The following is a 25,025-nucleotide window of genomic DNA, read 5'->3' as shown; positions in this document are numbered from 1 at the left end:
GTGTAAAATGGTTAAATAAATTATCATGTATGCATTTGATGTAATATTCAGCATCCATTAAAATCAATAGATTAAAAATTTGGGATTTGAATGGTTAATGTGATGAGAGCAAGCTCGTGATATACTGCTAAATGGAAAAGGCAAAATTCAAAATTGTATTTTTAATTATAATTGATACAGTTCTAATTTTACTTTATGGCTCTAATTTCACTTAGCTATACATCTGTATATCTAAGTATATGTTGTTTTTGTTGTTTTAGTCTCTAAGTCATGTCCAACTGTTTGCAACCTTTTGGACGGTAGCCTTCCAGACCACTCTGTCCATGGGATTTCCCAGGCAAGAATACTAGAATGGGTTGTGATTTCCTCCTCCAGGGGATCTTCCTGATCCAGGGATTGAACCTGGTCTTCTGCACCAGCAGGTCAATTCCTTACCACTGAGCCACCAGGGAAGCTTATGAAATGTGTGTCTGGGTGTGTGGGTGTGTGTGTGTATGTATATATGCATCCATTTTATTGTGGTAAAAAAACAGAGAACACAAAGAAGACATACAGATAGCCAGCACACACAGGAAAAGATGTTAAGTGTCACTGACCATCAGGGAAATGCAAACAAAACCACAATGAGATATCACTTCAGAATAGCTAAGACAAGGACAAGACATAACAAGTGCTGGAAAGGATATGGATAAAAAAGAACTCCTGTATACTGTTGGTGGGGTTTTAAATTGGTGCAGCCACTATAGAAAACAGAATAAACCTTCCTCAAAAAATTAAAAACAGAATTACCATATCGTCCAAAAATTTCACTTTTGAGTATTTACCCAAAGAAATCAAAATCACTAATTAAAAACCCCTATTTTCATTGTAATATTATTTATAACAGCCAAGATATAGAAGCAAGCTAAGGTCCATCAATAGATGAGTGGATTAAGATGTAGTATGTGTATACAGCAGAATATTTGCCATTTAAAAAAAGAGTGAAATCTTGCCATGGGACATCATGGATGGGTCTAGACAGTATTATGCTCAGTAAAGTAAATAAACAGAGAAAGATAAATACCATATGATCTCACTTATATGTAGAATCTAAAAAAACAATACAAAAACAGACTCTGAGGTACAGAGAACACATGGGTGATTGCCAAAAAGAAGAAGTTTGGGGGGTGAGTAAAGTGAAGAGTACAGACTGCTGATTATAAAATAACTAAGGCATGGGGATGTAATTTACATACACATGCATAAGGAATATGGTCAAGATTACTGTCATGACTTTGCATGGGCACAGGTGGTTCCTAGACTTCAGGTTAGATCATTTCATGATGTATGTAAATGTCAAATTACTATTTTATATTCCTGAAGCTAACATAATATTGTTTGTCAGCTGTATTTCAGATAAAAAGTAAGTATGAGAGGTATACAATATGTAGATGGATAGTTATCAATAATATAATGCACATAATTACATTAACATGTAATATATTGCTGATAATTATATGAACACCTAATATTTTATGCCACTTTTTAAAAAGTTCATCAGACATTCCTGCATATATTACATCTTCTATATTCCTCATCACAGTTCTATGAACTAGGTAATTGTCTCCACTTTAACAGATGAAGGGTAAAGTTCAGATAGATTTGTATTATCTATCACTAACAATAACAACAACAAATCAGTAGTAGTAATAGTAGCAGCAGCAGTAAGAGAGGAGTGGCGACTAGTAATTGTTGAACACATGCAGTTGTGAGAGGGTCTCTGAATAAAATGAACATCTGTTTATCCCCCCGAAAGATTCAGGTCATGAGCATGAGGGGGCACGGCTTCCAGGTATCAGACACTAGGAAGAGAAAAGATCCTGTCGTGGGTCCAGCTGTACTACGGAAGGGTAGGGAAAGATTTAGTGTGGTAGAGCAAAAAGAGTACCTAACTTGGAATCAGGTGATGTATGTCCTTAATCTAGGACCTACCACTAATTTTATCTGTGAAAACAGGTAAATCAGTTCTCCTGATTTTCTTCATGTATAATAGAAGTATTAACTAAGGTCCTTTACGAGTCTACCATTTAGAGTTACTTTTTGCTTCCTTTAGGTGGGCACTGAACTACCATAGTCTGGGGAAGGGGAAGAGAAGGAATATAAGAATGTGAATTTGAATAAGAATGAGAAAGAAAAGGAGAAAGAGAAGCCCATTTAATACTCATAGCATGATACTTTATACGATATAATAATTAAACCTCAAAATAGCTTTACCTGTCATTAGTGCAAAGTTTGTTTATCTAGTTTTCCAATGAAAGGGCAAATTAGAAATTTACTTTACCATGATACCCATTTTTGAAGAATAATCACTATCTTTGGGGAATCTAAGACTTACAGATCGAGAAGAATTGGATTTTGAAGACCAAAGATGTATCTGAAAAACAACTGTTTCTTTCAATATATGTTTTTAGGTAATTTCACTTTAAAAGAATGTCTTTTTTTTGATAATTGATGAATTACATCCCCTAAGGGGTAAAATGAGATGTATTTTACTGGTTCCTTCTAGCAGGAAGAATAAACTTTTCACTCAACTTCCTTTTTCTAACTGACACTTTTTGCTGATTTTTGCATCTAAAGAATAAATATATAAGTATGTAATTATGTAATCTCAGAACCATCTTGCTAGTTTAAGGTGGTAAAAAAAAAAACTGCTTTCCATCATTTAATTCTCTCATGCCTAAAGGAGTATTTTTACCTTTTGACTGCTAAAGGAAGATATCTTCTCAAAGCCATTCTCTACCTGATACATTTTTTTAATTATGTGTTTCAGGCCCTGCTTGATACTCAGAATCTTTTGCGTGCACAAATCACAAATTTTACTTTCAACCTGGGATTTTCAGGGAAATTTTACCATACAGGTAAGACGGAGATTACCTGTCCCGCAGTTAGCCTCCCTGGCCACTCTCTTGAAAACTGTGATGCCGCTCCTCTGCACACCTTCTTGTGTCTCTCCACTACTTTGCTTTCTTCATATTACTCAATTTCATTTAACTTGTTTTTTCACCTTTACAAAATGTTAATAGCTTGAAAGTTTACTCACCATGTTATTATTTAGTGGCCTTTTCTCTATTGAACTATAATTTACATATATAAAACTGTATAAGTAATAAGTATAGTGCTCAATGGATTTCACCAAGCGTACAGAGCTGTGTACCCAGATCAAGAAAGAGATACTACCGGAATCTACACACCCTCTCCCTTGTGCTGCTTTATAGTCACTCACTTCCCACCAAGAAAGCCACTATCCTGACTTCTCATATTATAAATTAGTTTGCCTGGCTTTAAGATGTGTATAAAAAGAATCATATAAATGGACTCTTCTATATATAGCTTGTTTTGTCTAACATTATTTTGGTTCTGCAGACATTATTGTGTAGGGTTGTATTTCTTTCAACTTTACTGTTCTGTAGTAATTCACTGTTTGAATTTAACAAAATTTCTTTATTCCATTCTGTTCCAGTGTGGATAGTTGGGTTGATTTCAGTCTTTGCCTTTCTATTTTCTGAATAGTCGTGTTAAGAACGTTTTAAACACAGCTATTGTTAAAAATAGTTGTCCTTCAGAGGACATTTTTTTTTTCTGTTGTTTATCAACCAGCAGCATTGCTGGTTATATGGTATACTTACGATCAGCTTTAGTAGAAAATGCCAAACAGTTTTTCAAAGTGGTGATATCAATTTATATTTCCAATACTATGTGAGTTTTCCTGTTGTTTTATATTCCTCCAAGTATTTAATATTAATATTTATCTTACTATTTTAGCCCTTCTGGTGGGCATGTAGTGATACCATATTATGACTTGAATGTACATTTCACTGACAGGTAGTGAAACTGAGTTTCTTTTATGTATTTATTGACCATTTGTATCTCTTCTGTTTTGAAATATCTTAGTGCTTTTATTGGGTTGTCTGCTTTTACTTATTGATTTGTAGAAATTCTTTATATATTCTTAATGACCTCTTTGTGAGTTATATGTATTGCAAATACTTTCTCCTGATGTGTGGTTTACCAATTTTTACATTCCTCCTGATATTTTTGATGAACAAAATGTAGTCCAATTTATCTTTTTTCCTTTTTGTGTCTTTTTAAAGACATTTTTGCATGTCACAAGATCGTGAAAATATGTCCTTACATTCTTAAAATGTATGCACCTGAGATCCGTCTAGAATTGATTTTTGTGTATGTGTGAGATAAGGGTCAAGATACCTGCTTTTTGAGGTAGTATGGTTTTCTAATTAATTTGAAAACACTTGTTCTGATTTCAGAGTGAGGGCTGTACTCCACAACAAAAAAACAGAAAGAAACCTTTTTTTCATAAAGATATCTAATTGGTACCAAGTATTGAAAAGACCATCCTTTTTTCACTGCACCATGGTGTCATCATTGTAATAAATTAGATGACCATAGATGTGTGGACTCTGTTTCTGGACTTGCCTGCCCATTGGTTCTGTTTGTGTCATCATGGTATCTTATTTACTATAACTCAATAGTTGATACTAATTGGCTCAGTTCAGTCACTCAGTCATGTCCGATTCTTTGTAACCCCATAGACTGCAGCACTCCAGGCTTCCCTGTCCATCACCAACTCCAGGAGCTTGCTCAAACTCATGTCCATCGAATCGGTGATGCCATCCAACCATCTCATCCTCTATCATCCCCTTTTCCTCCTGTCTTCAATCTTTCCCAGCGTCAGGGTTTTCCAATGAGTCAGTTCTTTGCATCAGGTGGCCAAAGCATCAAAGTTGATACTAATATCTGCTATTTAAGTCCTCTAAGTTTGTTCATCGTCTTCAAGATTGCCTTGGCAACTCTGGGCCTTTTGCATTTTTATATAAATTTTAAAATTAGCTTACCATATCCACAGAGATCCTCACTAGAATTTTTATTTTATTGTTGATGTTGTTGTTGTTGTTGTCCAGTCATTAAGTCCTATCGTACTCTTTGCAACCCCAGGGACTGTAGCATGCCAGGCTCCTCTATCCTCGACTGTCTCCCAGAGATTGCTCAAATTCATGTCAGTTGAGTCAATGACACTGTCTGAACCATCTTATCTTCTGCTGCCCTGTTGTCCTTTTGCCTTCAATCTTTCCCAGCATCAGGGTCTTTTCCAGTGAGTCAGCTCTTCACATCAGGTGGCCAAAGTACTATAGCTTCCACTTCAGCAACAGTTCTTCCAATGAATATTCAAGGTTGATTTCCTTTAGTATTGACCAGTTTGATCTCTTTGCAGTCCAAGGGACTCTCAAGAGTCTTCTGTAGCACCACAATTCGAAAGCATCAGTTCTTCAGCACTCAGCCTTCTTCTGGTCCAACTCTCACATCCATACATGACTACTGGGAAAACCAAAGCTTTGACTACACAGACCTTTGTTGACAAAGTGATGTCTCTGCTTTTTAATATGCTGTTTGTCAGCTTTCCTTTCAAGAAGCAAGCATCTTTTAATTTCATGGCTGTAATCACTGTCCACAGTGATTTTGGAACCCAAGAAAGGAAACTCTCACTGCTTCTGCTTTTTCCCCATCTGTTTGAGATTAAATGATGGAATCGGATGCCATGATATTAGTTTTTTAATGTCAAGTTTCAGGCCAGGTTTTTCATTCTCCTCTTTCACCCTCATCAAGAGATTTTTTTAGTTCCTCTTCACTTTCTGCCATCGAATGGTATCATTTGCATATCTGAGGTGGTTGATATTTCTGCTGGTAGTCTTGATTCCAGCTTGTGATTCATCCAGCCCAGCATTTCACATGAAGTACTCTGCATAGAACTTAAATAAGCAGGGTGACAATATACAGCTTTGTCACCCTATAGAATTTTTATTTAAATTACATTAAATCTATTAATTAATTTGGGGAGAATTGCTGTACTAAACATTGAGTCTTCCTATACTTGAACATATTTGTGCTCAGTGTATGCTCAGTCATGTCTGACTCTCTGCCACCCCAAGGACCGTAGCCTGCCAGGCTCCTCTGTCCATGGAATTTTCCAGGCAAGAATACCAGAGTAGGTTGCCAGTTCCTACTTCAAGGGATCTTTCTGACCTAGGGATCAAACCCAAGTCTCTTGTGTCTCCTGCATTGGCAGGCAAATTCGTTACCAACTGGGAAGAATTCATATTTAGGTCCTCTTTAATTATACTTGACAAAAACTTTATTATTTTTCTATTTATCCCTTGGTGGAGTTTTATGATGCAATAGTTAATGGTGTCTTTTTTTAAGTTTTTTTCCCCATTTCTCTGTTAATAATATGTAAAAATAAAACTGATTTTGTGTGCTGATATTAATATTCAGCAGCCTTGCTACACTCACTTATTAATTCTATACTTTCAAGATTCTTTTGGGTTTTCTACCTATTGAATCATACAATTTTGGGATAGTAAAATTTTTATTTCTTCCTTTCTGAGCTTTATGAAATTTTTTTCTTTTCCTTCCCTACTGCATTAGCTTGGATGTCCAGTAAATATTAAATAAACATGGTGATAACAATACTCATGTCCTGTTCCTGACCTCAGGGGAGACCCTAAAGTAGTTATGTTCCTGTTCTTGAGGGGAATTCTTTCAATAGACAATTTCATAGAAAGTCTTTATTAGCTTAAGGAAGATCCCCTCTGTTCCTAGACTGCTAACTGTATGGATGTTGGATGTACTTTATTTGTAAATTATCTGTGGTCATTCCTCACTAAAATGATCACTCTACAAACGCTTTATTGTTGTTACATCAGCAAGCAGAACAGTGCCTATTGAAAAAAAAATGAGTTAATAAAGGATTGGGTGAAAATAAAATCACCTTTCTTTTCACCATTAGTATTTATCAGGAACAAGGTCAGAGAATGAAATTTGACCATGTTGTGTTGTGAAAGAAAATCACTCTAAACATTAAGAATAACTATAAACTTCTTTCCCAAACATAATAGAAATACATGAGAACATTCCTGGCAACTAAATATTTTTGTCCCATGCTGATACTAGAGAACGACTCTAGCCAGTTGCTCTCCTTCATTTCTATCTCTGAGAGACTCACCTGTTTCCTTACTTGGGTTCTCCCAAACAGCTCACAGTGCGTGTGTCCTCTCTCTAAGCCAAGGAGAGTAGAACACAAGAGGAAGCTAAGGAAAAAGCTGGACAGAGTTTTGTATAAGATCTGAAAGCACCCACAAAACTTAGCTTGGGTTGTTTAAAACCAGTAAAATCAGTTTTCAGTGGGAGCAGATATAAAATTTAATCATCTGAATCCTTTGAAAATTGGATATTGTAAAGTTTAATTGAATTACATTGTCTTCCTTTCTAAATGAGTAACTCCTTTTTCTGTTAAAAATTCTATTTTATTCAGTCTTGAAGGGAAGAAGAAAAACAGCACCATCATACCAGTAAGATTTTATTTTAGGAAAGGATTTCATCTTATTTAGTGTACTCTAGTTTTTTAAAGATTTATGCATTTTGTGGAAAATTAAGACATGAAAGAATAACACTTACAGTTCCCTTTTAGTGAGCAACACCATATTCTAGGTACTTAACTAAGCACTTTTCATGTAACTTTTCATTGAATTCTAGGAGTTAAAGAATGTGTTATCTTGTTTTATAGATAATAACATAGAAACTTAGAGGGGCCCAAGGTTATATAGCTAGTGACCTTTGTTGGCAAAGTAATGTCTCTGCTTTTTAATAAGCTATCTAGGTTGGTCATAACTTTTCTTCCAAGGAGCAAGCGTCTTTTAATTTCATGGCTGCAGTCACCATCTGAAATAGTGTTACACATGAGAACCAATATGTTTGTAAATTTTAATTATATCAGAGAATTAATTAACTATGTGAAGAGAAAAGTTATATAAGTTAGTAAATGCTCATCTTATCTATAAACTACACATTTGGTCCATGAATGATGGTTAAGGGTCCTGAATTGGAGTTGAAAGGCAATGCCAAAGAATGCTCAAACTACTGCACAATTGCACTCATCTCACACGCGAGTAAAGTTATGCTCAAAATTCTCCAAGCCACACTTCAGCAATATGTGAACCGAGAACTCCCAGATGTTCAAGCAGGTTTTAGAAAAGGCAGAGGCACCAGAGATCAAATTGCCAACATCCGCTGGATCATGGAGAAAGCAAGAGAGTTCCAGAAAAACATCAATTTCTGCTTTATTGACTATGCCAAAGCCTTTGACTGTGTGGATCACAATAAACTGTGGAAAATACTGAAAGAGATGGGAATACCAGACCACCTGACCTGCCTCTTGAGAAACCTGTATGCAGGTCAGGAAGAAACAGTTAGAACTGGACATGGAACAACAGACTGGTTCCAAATAGGAAAAGGAGTATGTCAAGGCTGTATATTGTCACCTTGCTTATTTAACTTATATGCAGAGTACATCATGAGAAATGCTGGGTTGGAAGAAGCACAAGCTGGAATCAAGATTGCCAGGAGAAATATCAATAACCTCAGATATGCAGATGACATCACCCTTATGGCAGAAAGTGAAGAGGAACTAAAAAGCCTCTTGATGAAAGTGAAAGAGGAGAGTGAAAAGGTTGGCTTGAAGCTCAACATTCAGAAAACAAAGATCATGGCATCTGGTCCCATCACTTCATGGGAAATAGATGGAAAAACAGTGGAAACAGTGTCAGACTTTATTTTTGGGGGCTCCAAAATCACTGCAGATGCTGATTGCAGCCAGGAAATTAAAAGATGCTTACTCCTTGGAAGGAAAGTTATGACCAACCTTGATAGTATATTAAAAAGCAGAGACATTACTTTGCCAACCAAGGTCTGTCTAGTCAAGGCAATGGTTTTTCCCGTGGTCATGTATGGATGTGAGAGTTGGACTGTGAAGAAAGCTGATCGCCAAAGAATTGATGCTTTTTAACTGTGGTGTTGGAGAAGACTCTTGAGAGTCCCTCTATGGACATGATTAAGATTCTGAATTCAGGTTCTGCCCCTTATTTCCATTTACTTGTGGCAAATTACATCGCCTCTCCAAATATCAATTTCCTTATCTATAAAATGGAGTTGGAGAAGACTCTTGAGAGTCCCTTGTACCGCAAGGAGATCCAACCAGTCCATTCTAAGGGAGATCGATCCTGGACGTTCATTGGAAAGACTGATGCTGAAGCTGAAACTGCAATATTTTGGCACCTCATGTGACGAGTTGACTCACTGGAAAAGACTCTGATGCTGGGAAAGGTTGGGGGCGGGAGAAGAAGGGGACGACAGAGAATGAGATGGCTGGATGGCATCACCGACTCTGTGGACATGAGTTTGAGTTAGCTCCGGGAGTTGGTGATGGACAGGGAGGCCTGGCCTGCTGTGATTCATGGGGTCGCGGAGAGTCGGACACGACTGAGCGAATGAACTGAACTGAAAATGGAGTTAGTGGCTTTGAGCACAGAGTTCTAGTGAGAATTAAATGAGACAATACTTGAAAACAGTGAAGATAGTCTCAATCAATGACAGTTTTTAATATAGTATCAGAGTAGGAAATATTACAGAAAAAAATATTGAAGAGACACAAGTTACTTAAATAGATACATAATAAAATAATAATTTACATTAACTATAAGATTTCAGTGTAGTTTTGTAACAGCTTAAGACATGACACTTAAAATTGAGGAATTTGACTTGAGTTCTCTCTCCAGTTCTGACAAAAGTTGGTAAAGTGGAGAAATAAAGGAGTGACAAGAAGCCAGGATAATCAAACCATGAATAACTATGTTTCAACTGTTTTTATCATGATATTTGAAGTATTAGGCAACAGATACTTATTCTCAATATAATTAATTCTGATGTAAAACATCCCCAAAGTAGAATTAAAGGAAATCAGATAAGGAAGAGCTGTAAAGAAAAAAGGAAGGGCCTATCATTATGCCTGCTGTGAATTTACATAAGCCTATCAGAGGGGCCCTCTATGGTGTTCAGAAAAGGACAACAAATGTCTGAGCAATCTTTCCAAAGAATTCTGAAATCTGTTGCACTGTCCTTATATATAAACTTTGAGTAAAGGCCAACTAGAAAAATGAATAAAGAGGAGAGAAAAAGAAAGATAGGGAAAGGTAGGAACAATAGGAGACAGAGAATAGAGCTTAAAAGTAGTTGGGGGGTGACTTTATTCATAAACTAGGAAATCTCAGCTCATTTTTTCCAAAGGAGGTGGAAATCAGCAATGAACTGATTACTAGGAAACCCTAAGAGAAATCTATTTGTTGTCAGTATGTGAAAGTAAAACTGCAACAAGTGATTGATTTGTAATCTTAACTAATAGGGTGTCCTGAGGACAAACAAAATGTTAAACAAGAGGAGAGTATGTACATAGAGATGTTTAACTGCAGGGAAACCAAAAGCATCATCCTAATGTCAGAAACAAAAAAAAGTGTTTAAGCATCACCAGTCACACTGAGCAGATGTCTCTTTACCAGGGCCACCTTATTTATTACCTAAAAGGGAGCAAGACACAAGACTTTGCCATGACTGGGGTCATCAGGTTTCTATGCCCCTGACTGTATCTTCCTGTTCTTTCACATTCCTTTCTAGAAGGCTTCCCAGGGCTTAGAAGCCCCAAGAATGCCTGGTGTGGGTGACTCATTAATCAAGCAATTACTTAATATATTGGCTTGATCAGTTCTTAAATTCTTAAATACAGTGTCCCCTCTGTCACATAACACTCTGGTGAGCCTCCGCCCCCTGTACAGTACTGTATTGAGAAAAAGAAAAAACTCTAGGAGACACGTAGAAGATGCAAGAACAGGAGCAATAAACAGGAGGGAAGGTCACGGGCATTTTAAATTACCCAGTACGTGCCTGGACCATGTAGACACTTTCTCACAAAAGGAATAAAATAGGTATCGCTGTCCATATTTTCGCCTACATGAACACCAGCATTAAAGGGGTTATATGACTTGCCCACAGCCACACAGCTCAAATGTGTTGGAACCTAGAAAAAAAAAAATAAAAAGCTTCTAACTCCAAAGGCTGTACTTCTTTAACTGTACTGACATGAATAACATGAGTAGTATGCTAAAGAGAATAAAATAAGGGAACTAAAACAGATTCGATTTACATATGCCCTTTACAGAGAGAGCAACAGTTCCCTCACATCAGCAGAGTACTTAAGCATATGAAAGTGAAATCGAAGACTGTCCTTATTGAAAGATTATGTTATTACACCCATTCTATATCACTAATCCTGTTCCTCCTGCATACATCAGAACAAGCATGCAGCCTCCTACTACATCTTTATCTTTGGTCTCTTTCATTGCCCAATAAATCATAAGATCTAACTGATCCTTTTCCTGCCAGTAGGTGCTACCTTCATTCTTTCAGAAAATTAAATCATAGAGAGATGGTAAGAAACGTGATTGGCTGTACAGGGGTAGTAGTCTGTCCACCCTCGTTAGCCTCTAGAGACCCATCAGAACCAGTCATATAAGAACTGCTATTGAAATTATGATGTCATTTTTCTCCATGCAGAAGGGACATCATTTGAAGAATCTACTGTTCTAGGAACTTACTGAATTGAGTGTCATCGCTGAAATTAAAGTGTTACTGCATAATTTTGTGATGATTAACATCATCTTATGTGATGCCAGGACAGACACCTTACACTGCTGTCATTTATGCTTTAGTAAAGAAACTCTGCCTGGAGAAGTATAAAAAGAGACTCCTACTCCCGCATATAAATTAGAGAACTGTTTCATTTCCCACACTCAACTGCAGATCAGAGAAAATGACGGAAATAAAATAAGCCCAAATATGAAATTCAGAAGAACAACAAAGCTGACTCTCAAGGAGATAGAGGTTTCTTGATGGAAAGTTTGCTTCCAAGAACTTGAAAGAAAGGACAAGCATGATGAACATGAGTTCCACCAAGGAGCACAGTGATTCGTGGGTTGTTTTACAATGACTTCATTTCTCAGTTTCTTTCCATCACCATCTTTCTTTTTTTTCTTTCCTTCACTTTTCTCTAGTTTTTTCCATGACAATTCCCACATTTCCCTTTTTCTCCCTTTTATGCATTCGTATAAAAGGCAGAGGAAACAGAGATCAAATTGCCAACATCCACTGGATCATCAGAAAAGCAAGAGAGTTCCAGAAAAACATATATTTCTGCTTTATTGACTATTCCAAAGCCTTTCACTGTGTGGATCACAATAAACTGTGGAAAATTCTTCAAGAGATGGGAATACCAGACCACCTGAACTGCCTCTTGAGAAACTAGTATGTGCAGGTCAGGAAGCAAAAGTTAGAACTGGACATAGAACAACAGACTGGTTCCAAATAGGAAAAGGAGTACATCAAGGCTGTATATTGTCACCCTGCTTATTTAACTTTTATTCAGAGTACATCATGAGAAACGCTGGGCTGGATGAAACACAAGCTGGAATCAAGATTGCCAGGAGAAATATCAATAACCTCAAATATGCAGATGACACCACCCTTATGGTAGAAAGGGAAGAACTAAAGAGCCTCTTGATGAAAGTGAAAGAGGAGAGTGAAAAAGTTGGCTTAAAACTCAACATTCAGAAAACTAAGATCATGGCATCTGGTCCCATCACTTCATGGCAAATAGATGGGTAAATAGGAGAAACGGTGGCTGACTTTATTTTGGGGGGCTCCAAAATCACTGCAGATGATGATTGCAACAATGAAATTAAAAGACGCTTACTCCTTGGAAGAAAAGTTATCAACCTAGACAACATATTAAAAAGCAGAGACATTACTTTGCCAACAAAGGTCCATCTAGTCAAAGCTATGGTTTTTCCAGTGGTCATGTATGGATGTGAGAATTGGACTATAAAGAAAGCTGAGCACCGAAGAATTAATGCTTTTGAACTGTGGTGTTGGAGAAGACTCTTGAGAGTCCCTTGGACTGCAAGGAGATCCAACCAGTCCATTCTAAAGGAAATCAGTCCTGAATATTCACTGGAAGGACTGGTGCTGAAGCTGAAACTCCAATATTTTGGCCACCTGATGTGACGTACTGACTCATTGGAAAAGACCCTGATCCTGGGAAAGATTGAGAGCAGGAGAAGAAGGGGATGACAGAGGATGAGATGGTTGGATGGCATCACTGACTAAATGAACATGGCTTTGGGTGGGCTCCGGGAGTTGGTGATGGACAGGGAGGCCTGGCATGCTGCGGTTCATGGGATCACAAAGTGTTGGACACAGCTGAGCGACTGAACTGAACTTATTCACAAATGTAAGGAGTAACCCAGATAAATTATGGAATTATTTTGTTGGAAATGTTGTGTTACAACCCCTGTCAGAGTGATCTAAATACTATTAGAGCTCCACAACACATTTCCAACTCATATTCCCTGGACTGCATTCCGTGCTTATTCCCCCATTTCTCTCCAAACTTAAACTATACAAAGATCCTAAAGGTTAAAAATTCTAAAGTCCTTTGGAATGATTGTTATTTCCTTCTTGCACTGATTTTATATGTATGTCTCATGTTCTAAAACTTTAAAAAAGAGTTGTATCACAGTCTCTGGTTGTTCCCCAAGTAACAGGTTTTCCTTTGTTACAATTCATGTTCAAAGTTTTATATGTATGTAAGATAGTATAAATGGTATCTTCTAAATAAATACATAGGATTACATAACTGGATGGATAGATGGACAGATAAACATACAGATGAACAGGCAATCAGTGTAGCTGAAATTAATTGAATAATCTTTTCCTTCTTCCCTACCCCCTAGGAACTGAAGAGGAAGATGAAGGGGATGACCGTCTTTTGGGGTCTGTTGATGAGTTCTGGTGGTTTCCACATATGTGGAGCCATATGCAGCCCCACCTCTTCCATAATGAGTCATCTTTGGTGGAACAGATGATTCTCAACAAAAAGTTTGCCTTAGTAAGTAACTCACTTTGAACGAAAGTGCACAGACTACGGAAGTGACTGGCTTTTGATATTGAGAACGTCTGAGGTTTGGGGCATACCAGCACTTTTTAAGCAGGCATTTCTGTGTGACAGTCAGAAACACCTGGTATTGCAGCCTTTCAGTATGTGACTTTTGAATTTGTATTGGATGCTCATCACTATGCTCAATGCTTTGAGGGGTCTAATTTAAAAGGAAATTTTCAGGATACTCACAGGACTCAGCTACATGACATTATGGTCAGAGTTCATAAAATATGGTTCACATTCAGAAAAAGCTTTCTGCTGCACTTAGAAGACAAAATACACACACATAAAGCAAATCTCCACTTAGAAAACAAACGTACAGTTACCAAAGGAGATGGGGGAGGGATAAAAAAGGAATTGGGGATTAGCGGATAAAACTACTACATATAAAATAGATAAACAATGAGGTCTCACTGTATAGCTCAGGAAACTATATTTGATATCCTGTAATAAACCATAATAGAAAAGAATACGAAATGAATATATATACACACACATACATATAGATATATAATTGGATCACTTTCCTGTAAACAGAAGCTAGCACAACATTGTAAATCAACTATAGTTCAGTTTAAAAAAATAGTCTTCAGTAAAATGAGACATTCTTGGGCCTAGTGCCAAACTGTATAGACATAAAATCTACAATTCAGAGAAGTAAGTGTCTTGAGAGTACCCAGGGAAATGTTGTATAAATAGGATTTTAGGTACATTCTGAAATAAGAATAAGATTTAAGTGTCAGTGAGAATTTGGAGTTAAATGGGGCTGAGGGAAAGACCAGGTAGGAGGGGTTTGCTGGCAGGAGGTAATGAAATCTCAATCTGGAAAGGCAAGAGTAATGGGAAGAAAACTATTTCAAAGACATCAAATACATGTAACACAGGGAAGGAATGTTCATGTGACTGAGCAAGATACACTGTTTTATAACCAAGAGGATTCTGATTTTGGACAGGAAAATTTACAGTTAAAGTTCTAACAAGTGCAGTACATAGGAAAATGTGCTTGTGATGAGTGAAGATGGTACAGGGAGGTTAACAAGTCAATACAGCATGTTTGGGGTGGGAGGGTGTTTATCTTTATATTATTCTGATGGGCACACAAACAGGTGGAGGGAGTCCAGACAAGTAATTCTTTACTGAACCAGCATTGTCCTTCCTGGGCAGAGAGTACACTGGGGCCGGAACTATGTTCTGTCTATAACAGTTCCCAGTTCATAAACATACTCCGTGAATATTTGTAGTATGAACAATTAAAGCAGCAGAAATTACCTCTAAAAAGCAAGTGAAGTGTAATATATCTTTATTTATTACAGCATTTTTCTTATTTGCAAACCCCAAAATTTATGTTACAGTGTTCATAGATTATGTTGTTAATAAACCTAAAACCATCAGATCATATTCCTAGGTTCAGTTCAGTCGCTTAGTTCAGTTCAGTTCAGTCTCTCAGTCGTGTCCAAATCTTTGCAACCCCATGGACTGCAGAACGCCAGGCTTCCTTGTCCATCACCAATTCCTGTAGCTTGCTCAAACTCATCTCCATCCCCTCAGTGATGTCATCCAACCATCTCACCCTCTGTCATCCCCTTCTTTTCCTGCCTTCAATCTTTCCCAGCATCAGGGTCTTCTCCAATGAGTCAGTTCTTCTCATCAGGTGGCCAAAGTATTGGAGTTTCAGCTTCAGCATCAGTCCTTCCAATGAATATTCAGGACTGATTTCCTTTAGGATGGACTGGTTGGATCTCCTTGCAGTCTAAGGGACTCTGAAGAGTCTTCTCCAACACCACAGTTCAAAAGCATCGATTCTTCAGCGCTCAGCGTTCTTTATAGTCCAACTCTCACATCCATACATGACTACTGGAAAAACCATAGCTTTGACTAGATGGACCTTTGTTGACAAAGTAATGTCTCTGCTTTTTAATATGCTGTCTAGGTTGGTCATAGCTTTTCTTCCAAGGAGCAAACATCTTTTAATTTTATGGCTGCAGTGATTTTGGAGCCCCCCCAAAAATAAAGCCTGTCACTATTTCCACTGTTTCCCCATCTATTTCCCATGAAGTGATGGGACCAGATGCCATGATCTTTGTTTTCTGAATGTTGAGTTTTAAGCCAACATTTCCACTCTCCTCTGCCACTTTCATCAAGAGGCTCTTTAGTTCTTCTTCCCTTTCTGCCATAAGGGTGGTGTCATCTGCATATCTGAGGTTATTGATATTTCTCCCGGCAATCTTGATTCCAGCTTGTGCTTCTTCCAGCCCAACGTTCCTCATGATGTACTCTGCATATAAGTTAAATAAGCAGGGTAACAATATACAGCCTTGACGTGCTCATTTCCCAATTTGGAACCAGTCTGTTATTGCATGTCCTGTTCTAAGTGTTGCTTCTTGACCTGCATACAGATTTCTCAGGAGGCAAATCAGGTGGTCTGTTATTCCCATCTCTTTAAGAATTTTCCAGTTTGTTGTGATCCACACAGTCAAAGGCTTTGGTGTAGTGTTGTTCACGTACTGTATTTCTAGGTAATTTCTACTAATTGTAGGCTAAGGCTAGTGTGCAAAAGAATTAAAATACATTACACTAGTTAATTTGGATATGATTTGGGAAATTCTAAAATACAACCACTCCCTTGACAGACCAAATATTTTTTTCTATAGATTTGAAGTTCTGACCCCAAAACTAGGGGCTTCCCAGGTGGTAAAAGAATCTGCCTGCTAACGCAGGAGATGCTGGTTCAATCCCAGTGTTGGAAAGATTTCCTGGAGGAGGAAATGGTAACCCACTTCAGTATTCTTTCTGGAGAATCCCATGGATAAAGGAGCCTGGTGGGTGACAGTCCATAGGGTCACAAAGAGTTGGATGCAACCGAACATGCACCAGAACTAGAAATGACTAATTTGAAGTATAATCTCAATTTTGAGGTTTCCTGCAATTTTGCCTTTTCCAGCGTTATAGTCTCTGAACCCAGAAACTATATGGAATTCTGTGGAAACAAAAGCACATGTTATATCTCCCTTGGCTGGCCCCCCAATTATGTAACTATCAGTTTTTGTTTGTTTGTTAATCAGAATTTAAGAAAGTGCTGATGGCCACTTGCCCAATTAACATGAAGTGTATTTTACATAAATTTCTAAAGCCCCAAGAGGTTTGAATAGTTGACTCACATAGTATCTTACTTGAATTTGTACAACAAAAGTTTAGAATTTATGAAACATACTGCTTTTTCCACAAGAATATAGAAGACCAAATACTATGGGTAGCATCAGGAGCCCATATTTATCTTTTAACTTCAATCTACTCACCAAATAGACAAATGGCTTCAAGTGCACCTTTTACAGACATTGATATTTTGTCAGGAAAACACAAATAGTTCCCTACATGCTAGTATTTTGAATATGTTGACAGTATTTGCAAACTCCTGTGAGATGGAGAGCCACCATTTTTCCCCAAAAAAATATATAAACAGGACTAGTAAACAGCACGTAGAAGTGGATAAACATTGCCACAGTTTGTAATAGCAGTAAGAATCCCCTCAATGTAGCAAACAGTAATTCTGTCACCTTCAGAAATCTAAAAGACTGATGATATATTAGCAACATTAATCAGCAAGAGAGGATATGGATAAGAAAATCATTTTGTAGGTTCTTTTTTAATCTGTGGAGAAAGGAAGGAATTTTTAAAAGAGGAAAAAACATACATTAAAAGAAAGTACGAATAAAAGATAAACTAAGAAGTGATAGAGATTTCTAGGTATGTTGTTATTGTTGTTTTGGTAGCCTTCAAAAAAATTTTTACCAAGGCATATTTGATGACATTCACTGTTATATCCCCCTGAAAATAGAACATTATCTGGAATAATAGTATTATGACTTGGATGAATGAATCAACATATGCCAATATTATTCCATTCAGTTCAATTACGCAGTCATGTCTGACTCTTTGAAACCCTATGGACTGCAGCACACCAGGCCTCCCTGTCCATCACCAACTCCCAGAGTTTACTCAAACTCATGTCCATTGAGTCAGTGATGCTATCCAACCATCTCATCCTCTGTCGTCCCGTTCTCGTCCCACCTTCAAACTTTCCCAGCATCAGGGTCTTTTCCAATGAGTAAGTTCTTCGCATCATGTGGCCAAAGTATTGGAGTTTCAGCTTCAGCATCAGTCCTTCCAATGAATATTCAGGATTGATTTCCTTTAGGATGGACTGGTTGGATCTCCTTGCAGTCCAAGGGACTCTCAAGAGTCTTTTCCAACACCACAGTTCAAAAGCATCAATTCTTCGGTGCTCAGCTTTCTTTATAGTCCAACTGTCATATCCAGTCATGACTACTGGAAAAACCATAGCTTTGACTAGATGGACTTTTGTTAGCAAAATAATATCAGATTTTAATATGCTATCTAGGTTGGTCATAGGTTTTCTTCCAAGGAGCAAACCCTCTTAATTTCATGACTGCAATCACCATCTGCTGTGATTTTGGAGCCCCCCCAAAAATAAAGTCTGTCACTGTTTCCCCATCTATTTGCCAAGAAGTGATGGGACCAGATGCCGTGATCTTAGTTTTCTGAATGTTGAGTTTTAAGCCAAATTTTTCACTTTCCTCTTTCACTTTCATCAAGAGGCTCTTTAGTTCTTCTTCCCTTTCTGCCATAAGAGTGGTGTCATCTGCATATCTGAAGTTATTTATATTTCTCCTGGCAATCTAGATTCCAGCTTGTGCTTCATCCAGCCCAGCGTTTCTCATGATGTACTCTGCATATAAGTTAAATAAGCAGGGTGACAATATACATCCTTGACATACTCCTTTCCCTATTTGGAATCAGTCTGTTCCATGTCCAGTTCTAACTGCTTCTTGACCTGCATACAGATTTCTCAGGAGGCAGATCAGGTGGTCAGGAATTCCCATCTCTTTCAGAATTTTCCACAGTTAAAGGCTTTGGCATAGTCAATAAAGCAGAAATAGGTGTTTTTCTGGAATTCTCTTGTTTTTTCCACGATCCAACGCATGTTGGCAATTTGATCTCTGGTTCCTCTGCTTTTTCTAAATCCAGCTTGAACATCTGAATGTTCACAGTTCACGCATTGTTGAAGCCTGGCTTGGAGAATTTTAAGCATCACTTTACTAGCATGTGAGATGAATGCAACTGTGCAGTAGTTTGAGCATTCTTTGCCATTGCCTTTCTTTGGGATTGGAATGAATTCTGACCTTTTGCAGTCCTGTGGCCACTGCTGAGTTTTCCAAATTTGCTGGCATATTGAGTACAGCACTTTCATAGCATCACTTTCAGGATTTGAAATAACTCAACTGGAATTCCATCACCTCCACTAGCTTTGTTCATAGTGATGCTTCCTAAGGCCCACTTGACTTCACATTCCAGGATGTCTGGCTTTAGGTGAGTGATCACACCATTTTGTTTATCTGGGTCATAAAGATCTTTTTTGTACAGTTCTTCTGTGTATTCTTACCACCTCTTAATATCTTCTGCTTCTGTTAGGTCCATACCATTTCTGTCCTTTATTGTGCCCATCTTTGCATGAAATGTTCCCTTGGTATCTCTAATTTTCTTGAAGAGATTTCTAGTCTTTCCCATTCTATGCTGCTGCTGCTGCTGCTGCTAAGTCGCTTCAGTCATGTCTGACTCTGTGCGACCCCATAGACGGCAGCCCACCAGGCTCCGCCATCCCTGGGATTCTCCAGGCAAGAACACTGGAGTGGGTTGCCATTTCCTTCTCCAATGTGTGAAAGTGAAAAGTGAAAGTGAAGTTGTTCAGTCTTGTCCGACTAGTAACGACCCCATGGACTGTAGCCCACCAGGCTCCTCTGTCCATGGGATTTTCTAGGCAAGAGTACTGGAGTGGCTTGCCATTGCCTTCTCCCATACTATCGGTTCCCTTCCGTCACTCAGTCGTGTCCGACTCTGTGCGACCCCGTGGACTGTAGCCTACCAGGCTTCTCCGTCCATGGGATTCTCCAGGCAAGAATACTGGAGTGGGTTACCGTTTCCTTCTCCAGGGGATCTTCCCGACCCAGGGATCAAACCCGCGTCTCCCGCATTGGAGGCAGACGCTTTAACCTCTGAGCCACCAGGGAATAGTTTTCCTCTATTTCTTTGCACTGATTACTGAGGAAGTCTTTCTTATCTCTCCTTGCTTATCTCCTTGCTCTCTTTCTTATCACTCTGCATTCAGATGGGTATATCTTTCCTTTTCTCCTTTGCTTTTCGCTTCTCTTATTTTCACAGCTATTTGTAAGGCCTCTTCAGACAATCATTTTGCCTTTTTGCATTTCTTTTTCTTGGGGATGGTCTTGATCCCTGTCTCCTGTATAATGTCAGGAACCTCCATCCATAGTTTTTCAGGCATTCTGTCTATCAGATCTAATCCCTAGAATCTATTTGTCACTTCCACTGTATAACCATAAGGGATTTGATTTAGGTCATATCTGAATGGTCTAGTGGTTTTCCCCACTTTCTTCAATTTAAGTCTGAATGTGGCAATAAGGAGTTCATGATCTGAACCACAGTCAGCTCCTGGTCTTGTTTTTACTGAGTGTATAGAGCTTCTCCATCTTTGGCTGAAAAGAATATATATGCCAATATTATGGTTATACTTAAATGTAAATACTTGAAAGTACATATAGTAAGAACAGACATGTACAGGAGTTATACATATTTGGGGGGAATTCTCAACTTGAAATGATCATGAATTGAACGAATAATTCAGATTTGAAATTTGGTCATTCTTAACCTCACATGTTAAACAGGACATTTCTTAAAAATGCCATTCCTAGTTTCAGGCTGACAACCCAAATTATGGTCTTGAGGCAGCAGAGAACGTTCATAAAAGTTTAATCAAATACAGAACCAATTGGCTTTTTTGTCAGGAGAAGAACACATAAAAAGAGACTGGATCCAGTCAGGATCCTCCTGGGTCATAACAACGTGAAAGAGAACAGAAGATTTTGGGAACAGTGATTAGTATGTAACACACAGTGGAGAACAGCTGTTGTTTTTATTATCATTATATTCAGTGTCATAAAACTGCCATCTTCAGTTTTTGCCTGGGTTTCTGTGTTTAGAGGGACAGGTAAGAGGGACAAAGATCCTTAAGTTTAAAAGCTTATTTTATATTTAATTAAATAATTAAAATTAATTATCATATGAAGTCTACATTTTCTAGTGTGTGTTCTCTAATGCCCACTAAGGCATTAGTCACAAAGCTGCTTTGCTGTTACATTTAAAGATGCAATAAGAAAAGTTCAAGGGTTTTATTTATTTTTTTGTATAGTCTATATTATTTCCTTAAATTCTTACAGCAACTCTGAACTGTAGGTATACTTATTCTCACACCATGAAGAAGAAAACTGAAAAGGCAGAGAAATGATAGTGACCCACTCATGGTGATAAAGCTCACTAGTGGTAGAATTTAAAACCAGAAATCCTCTTTTATTTTAAACTGCATAAATTGTGATTCCAAGCTTCCTCACTAGCCTCCTAAACCAATTCACAGGTATAAGTCTAGATTTCTCTTTTGCCTGGTAACCCAAGGGCGTATCTGGGAATTCTGGTAACATCAGGGAAATTGAGAACTAACAGTGAAGTTCATAGGGCAGCATTTCCCTTCGGTTCCAAATGCTCCCTGAGATAGGCAGAGTTTATAACACATTGGGAAGGAAGACAAACAACTGAGTCGGGGGAACTTCCCACGTGACTGAACGGCATTTATCATGTGTAGACACAGGTTGGTTGTGTGTGCTCAGTCATTTGTGACACCATGGACTGTAGCCCACCGGACTCCTTGTCCATGGGATTCTCCAGGCAAGAATACTGGAGTGGGTTGCCATGCCCTCCTCCAGGGGATCTTCCCAACCCAGGGATCAAACCCACATCCCTTTCCTCTCCTGTACTGGCAGGTTGATTGTTTACCAACTGCACCACCTTGGAAGCCCCATCATGTATAGATACAGAGTCTTTTTTTTTTTTTAAGTTCAATAGCACTTTTTATTTTTCCCAGTGGTGCTTTCTTAAAATTTACTTATTTTTAATTGAAGGATAATTGTTTACAGTATTGTGTTGGTTTCTGCCAAACATCAACATGAATCAGCCATAAGTTTACCCATGTCCCTTCGCACTTCAACATCCCTTCCACCTTCCTCCCCATCCTGCCCCTCTAGGTTGATAGCAAGTCCCAGTTTGAACAAGCTGAGTCCTATAGCAAATTCCTGGCAGCTGTCTATTTTACACACATGACTGAGCGACTGAGCTGAACTGAATCTGTGTTCCACGCTGCTCTCTCCACACACCGCGCCCTCCCCTTCCCCCTCCAGCCGTGTCCCTAAGACTGCTCTCTCTGTCTGCGTCTCTGCTGCCGCCAGATACAGAGTCTACTTTAACTCAGAGAAACTGTTCTGGAGCAAATTCTGCCTCAATTCTCCGCTCACTCGATGGAACAAGCAGTATTGTGCTAATATTGCATTTGTAAATTGGGTCACATTCTGCTTTTTTCCACCAGCTCGGAAGCTCTAAATTTAAAGAGGAGCATGAGTGTTTCACAGTGAAGGAACTGAAAGCACGTACAAAGAAGCAACTGGGTGTTCAAACAAGACTAGACATCATGGATAAAATTTAATATGCACAGGGGTTAGTTAGAGGACATTTAAATTCTTTTCCAACTAAGAGAATCTGAGACTACGATGTAAGACTCTTTGGATCCTCTCTGTCACCATCTACAGCCAAATACTTGCTATTTTCATTGAGTTTTAGCAAACACATCTTATCTATTAATCCTTAGGCACAATATAGACACTTCTGTCTCACAAGAGAATTTGATGTCCATTTTAATTTAGCTTTGAAAGCTCTGTCTAATTGCTCACTATGGAAGGTCAACCAAATCCTCTAAGCAAACTTGCATTTGATGATTACAGCCATCAGGAAATACAGCTTTAGAGATTGATTAGAAAATATTTTTAGTTATCAAATATGGGATAATTCAGGTACTAAGATGAAATTTCAACAGGGCGTTTTTTGAAAGATACCATTTCTGAGGCAAAGATTAATTGTAACATTAATTATTGACCTACAACACAGTAGAAATATCTTATACAGTTTTTTAAATTGGATAAAATTCCATTAGAAAAATAAAATAACTTACTGCACTTAAACATCAAAAGTATCATCAGTATATATACTCTCAACTGGAAACCTGGATATAAATTTTAGTGAATTATGGTAGTTTAATTTTAGAGATAAAATAATCAGTAGAAATTTTTATCATAGAACTCATTACCAATATCAGTGATACCTAGCACTGTTATAGACAATACTTTTAAAACTGGTAGTTGTAAAGCAATGTTCCGGATCCTGAAAACAAAATCTTGGCCAGGATTTTGCTTGCATTATCATTATTCTTTCACATAGTGTCCTTTCCCCCCCTGTTTTCCAAGTTCAGCAGAACCTGCTGATTTACATTATCCGAAATGTCTAGTGTCAATTATGCAACTTCTTAGGCTAGTGAGCACATTAACTTTTCTAAAATGGAAATAAAGATTACAGTATCAAAATGTAATTTAAAATATATTGAAAGACTTGCTGGCTTAAGGAATATATAATAATCTTTTAATTAGTCTGCTTGCTAGCTAGAGAATGAATGAATTTTATCATTTTCACTTCAGTGAAGCACTTTATAAAAAAAGGACATTAGGTTGTCATTTTATTGATATTGAAAACAAAGTGTAATTCTAATTATCCTAATAGAAACAGAGTTTAAATCAGAATTCACAAAGTCAACTCCGAGCTGGTAAACTGCTTCTGGACCAATGGAAGCAGCACAGTTTAAGAAAGCCAATAGCCATTATTCAGTGCAGGATGACCAAGATGGTGAAATATATAATTTATTTCATGAAAAGAATGACTGAAAGAACTTGGAGAGGGCAAGACAAAGAACAGGAGAGCAAGGGATATATTATCAGGGTTAATATTCACATTAAAAGTACTGGTGTGGCCATGCCAGTTATTACAATATTGAAAATGTCAATAACCCCACTACCACCTTAGACCCTCCCCATGCATGTTCCAAGCCTCCCAACTACTCTGTAACTAAGAGGGCCTGGCTCATAGTCTCTAATATCCAGCTTCAGTTCTATAGCTGACACCAGGTCTGACCAATCAGTGGATGGCATGTTGACTGGTAAATATTTTGAGTGTTAACGCTGAATGTGATCAATCCATCAATGAAAGTAAAATCTGTACAACTGCTGACCTTGTGTCTCTTTTCACCTTTTTGTACCTCCTGCTTCAAGTTCCCAGTTATTCAGTAGTTTCTATGAGTTTTCTTTTGTACTATTCCTGCTCCATCTCAAAACTTACCATCTCCACTCCACTTCCAAATGTTTTATACCACACCTGGATCACTGCAGCAGCATCCAAACTAGTCTCCCCAACTCCCCATTCAGTTCAGTTCAGTTCAGTCGCTCAGTCATATCCGACTCTTTGCGACCCCATGAATCACAGCACGCCAGGCCTCCCTGTCCATCACCAATTCCCGGCGTTCACTCAAACTCATGTCCATCTAGTCGGTGATGCCAACCAGCCATCTCATTCTCGGTCGTCCCCTTCTCCTCCTTCCCCCAATCCCTCCCAGCATCAGAGTCTTTTCCAGTGAGTCAACTCGTCACATGAGGTGGCCAAAGTATTGGAGTTTCAGCTTCAGCATCAGTCCTTCCAATGAACACCCAGGATTGATCTCCTTTAGAATGGACTGATTGGATCTCCTTGCAGCCATGAAATTAAAAAACTCCCCATTCTTTTCCTTTAATTTATGCTCAGAGAGGGAAGGCTGTGCAACTTGAAATTCTATTATTCTGTTTTCCCTGCGTGAAACAGAACCTTGCATTTCAGTGAGAAAGGTTCTTGACTCTCCAGAGGAAAGGTAAGAAGAGAACATTTTGAGCTCCAGATAGCTATGACATTGAACTGAGTGCTTTCCATGTAACCTCAATTCATCCAGACACCTGTGAACCTAATTATTCCCACATTTAAAATGCAAAAAGTGAGGCTCAGAGAGCTTATGTAATTTTCTTAAAATCACACAGACAGTGAA

The 25,025-nt window shown here is 38.2% G+C and overlaps 1 protein-coding gene across 2 annotated transcripts in view; it reads left to right on the top strand.

Annotated features, from left to right (window-relative positions):
• The window catches only part of LOC129562086 (bifunctional heparan sulfate N-deacetylase/N-sulfotransferase 3), a 189,265-nt gene that overhangs the window by 70,304 nt on the left and 93,936 nt on the right, over positions 1-25,025 (top strand). For both annotated transcript variants that reach the window (XM_055435036.2, XM_088836150.1), the window contains exons 3-4: positions 2,810-2,897; positions 13,728-13,882. In XM_055435036.2, coding sequence (XP_055291011.1) covers positions 2,810-2,897; positions 13,728-13,882 — 243 coding nt within the window. The remainder of the gene's footprint in view (positions 1-2,809; positions 2,898-13,727; positions 13,883-25,025) is intronic.

Source organism: Moschus berezovskii, chromosome 5 (genome assembly GCF_049115385.1).
Source record: "Moschus berezovskii isolate FMDL1 chromosome 5, NW_MosBer_1.0, whole genome shotgun sequence".
NCBI lineage: Eukaryota > Metazoa > Chordata > Mammalia > Artiodactyla > Moschidae > Moschus > Moschus berezovskii.
Note: the sequence above shows the minus strand (reverse complement) of the source record. Positions and strands in the feature narration are given on the sequence as shown.